Genomic DNA, 2,678 nt, shown 5'->3' with positions numbered 1-2,678 from the left:
AAATACGCATCAGGCTTGTAAAATACGTATTGCAAAAACGAAAACATTGCATCTATTTTGTTATTTTTAAATAATAATAATGGTCTTTTCCATAAATTTCAAAACATAATGTTAAGATTATTGGATAATATCTTCTTTTTATTTTATTCGTTTAAAAGAAGTAAATACATAATTATTTATATATATATATATTACATTATACATCGTAACCTTGTAAATAGAAAAATTTTATAATTTTGAAATTTTGAGAAAATGTCGTGTGTATAAAAAATTTATATAACAAATAATTGGAATGACACATCTCCTAATATAAAAACCTTTAATTCTGTGCGTTCCAGATTTAATCCCGACTCTCTTACGCTTGATTTTATAAAAGTTTCTAAGAAAGTTTTAAGTTTTAAGTTTTATGAATGAAGTATGAAATGAATTTTAATCCGAGAATAAATTGATACGTACAACAATTATAATTATATATAATGTACAAAATTCTCCTCTATCTAAAATCTCATTTTAAATACACGTCAATTAGTTTGATAATACATCTAACTAAAAATTATATTATTTAAAATTAATCGCGATATACAGAAAAGCAAAACATTGTGTAGTAAAAATTAGAATTCAGAAAATAAAATTAAACTTTCTTTTTAATTTTAAATTTTGAAATCTATGATATTAATGTTATTTATTATTTTAAAATATATATATTATTTATTATTTTAAAATATATTTCGAAGCTTTTGTTCCCTTAAAATAATCTTTGATATTCAGAGAAATAAATTGTGAAATTCGTAAATTTATTACAATAATACGTCTTTGCGCAGGATCATTTTTGAGATTAATGTAAACAAGTTTAATTAATCTACGTTGGAGCAATTTTTCAAATATTTAGCTATCTACTTTATCTTGTTGCGTAGAAGAGACTAATTCTTGTGTAAATTCCATGATTATTTTCTTAATGGATACCACAGGCAAGGGTGGTAACGGTCCAGGATGCCGTTTCCTGTGACAAATAAGTCCGGGTTTTTGCGCAAAGGTGTGTCCGCATATGTCGCAGATGTACGGCTTTTTGCCGGTGTGAATTAATATATGTTGTTCTTGTGCAGTCTTTCGGGGAAAGGTTTTGCCGCAGACTGGACAAGAGAATGGTCGGATACCCTGATGAATCCTCAAATGAAGGTCCAAGTCCCTCTTCTGACCGAAGGTTTTGCCACAGGTAGGACAGATGACCTTCTCCTTTCTTTCATGCCAGATCAAGTGTTGGTCGAGATACTCTTGAGTGGTAAGACCACGCTTGCATATTTTGCATTCGTAAGCCGGTTTATAATGTCGATACTTCATGTGCGCCTTGATAGCGGGAACATTCTTGCAAGCGTGTCCGCAGATGCTGCAGATGATGGGCGGTTCACCACTATGAACTTGATTCATGTGTTGTTTCAGATCGTTTTTTATTTTGAACTGCTTATTGCAAACCGTACAAGAATGCTGAAAGCCGCTAGTGTGTTTCCGTATAAAGTGATCCTTTAAAGTGCATTTGTTGTTGCTCTTGTAGTCACAGATGCTGCATGGATACAGGAGAGGTCCATGAACATTCATGATATGGCGCTTCAATTCTCGCTTCAGGCTAAAGCTCTGGCAACAAGTTTGGCATTGATATTTATGCAAGCTCATGTGTTTTATCATGGTAGCTTTCTGACTAAAACATTGGCCGCATGTGGCGCACTCGAAAGAAAGTTTAGGTTTCTTTTTATTAATTTTGTTCTGACTGATTTTGCTCTGTTTTCTCGTATCTTCTTTTATTTTTCTTTCTCTCCTAGCGATGTATCGTTTGATTTTATTTGGTAATAAGTCGTACTCAGGTAAGCATTCTATGGTTTCGGACAAGTGTTCCACATTATTGGCGTCCATGACCAGAGGATCCACAGGTGAACCACTAAAACATAAATTACGAACAAATTAAATTTGATTACACACGATGCAAGATTTATCTCTGGATATTGAGCTTACTTACTTGAGATATTAAGAGTGTTGAATGATTTCCAGTATTTTTTTACACGAAAATATTTTTAATCTATAAAGAGAATGTAAAAAATATGAAGATACCATAAAATCAAATTTCAAGTAGATCATAATTTACATAATGTAAATTATTTTTAAATATGATTCAACATTAATAAAAAATATAATTAATGATTTAAAAAAATGACATTTACTTAATAAAAATTTTATGATAAATTTTTTAATATAATAAAATAAAAAATATTCAATCCAAAATCTTATTACTGACTGTCAAAAAGTCTTTCAAATGAAAGAAAGTAATATTCTAGATAATTGAATATTATGATTTATACAAAGACTAGTTAATTACGTGTTATACTTGAATATAATATTGATATCATGCATATATACACATATGTAAGATATATGTATGATATATATGTATATATAAATAAAAAATTATGTATTCTTCAATTTCTTTCATGTTATACTCGTTATTGCACATAGGAAATTTAATAATATACAAAATTTATAAAAATCGTAATTTTTATTACAAAATACATACAAAATACAATAGAAAATTGCAAAAAGATATTCATACTTCAAAACTTGACATTAAAAAATGTGCATATATTACGCACGCACATATTCATACGTAGATGAATCAATAAATAACTTTAATT

The 2,678-nt window shown here is 28.8% G+C and overlaps 1 protein-coding gene across 1 annotated transcript in view; it reads right to left on the bottom strand.

The window, feature by feature from the left end:
• Positions 1-2,678, bottom strand: part of LOC108687503 — a 72,136-nt gene that overhangs the window by 3,702 nt on the left and 65,756 nt on the right. Inside the window, 1 exon segment of the mRNA XM_018193279.1 lies at positions 938-1,930. Coding sequence (XP_018048768.1) covers positions 938-1,930 — 993 coding nt within the window.

Source organism: Atta colombica, unplaced genomic scaffold (assembly GCF_001594045.1).
Source record: "Atta colombica isolate Treedump-2 unplaced genomic scaffold, Acol1.0 scaffold207, whole genome shotgun sequence".
NCBI lineage: Eukaryota > Metazoa > Arthropoda > Insecta > Hymenoptera > Formicidae > Atta > Atta colombica.
The sequence above is the reverse complement of the archived record's forward strand: the minus strand, read 5'-3'. Positions and strand labels throughout refer to the sequence as shown.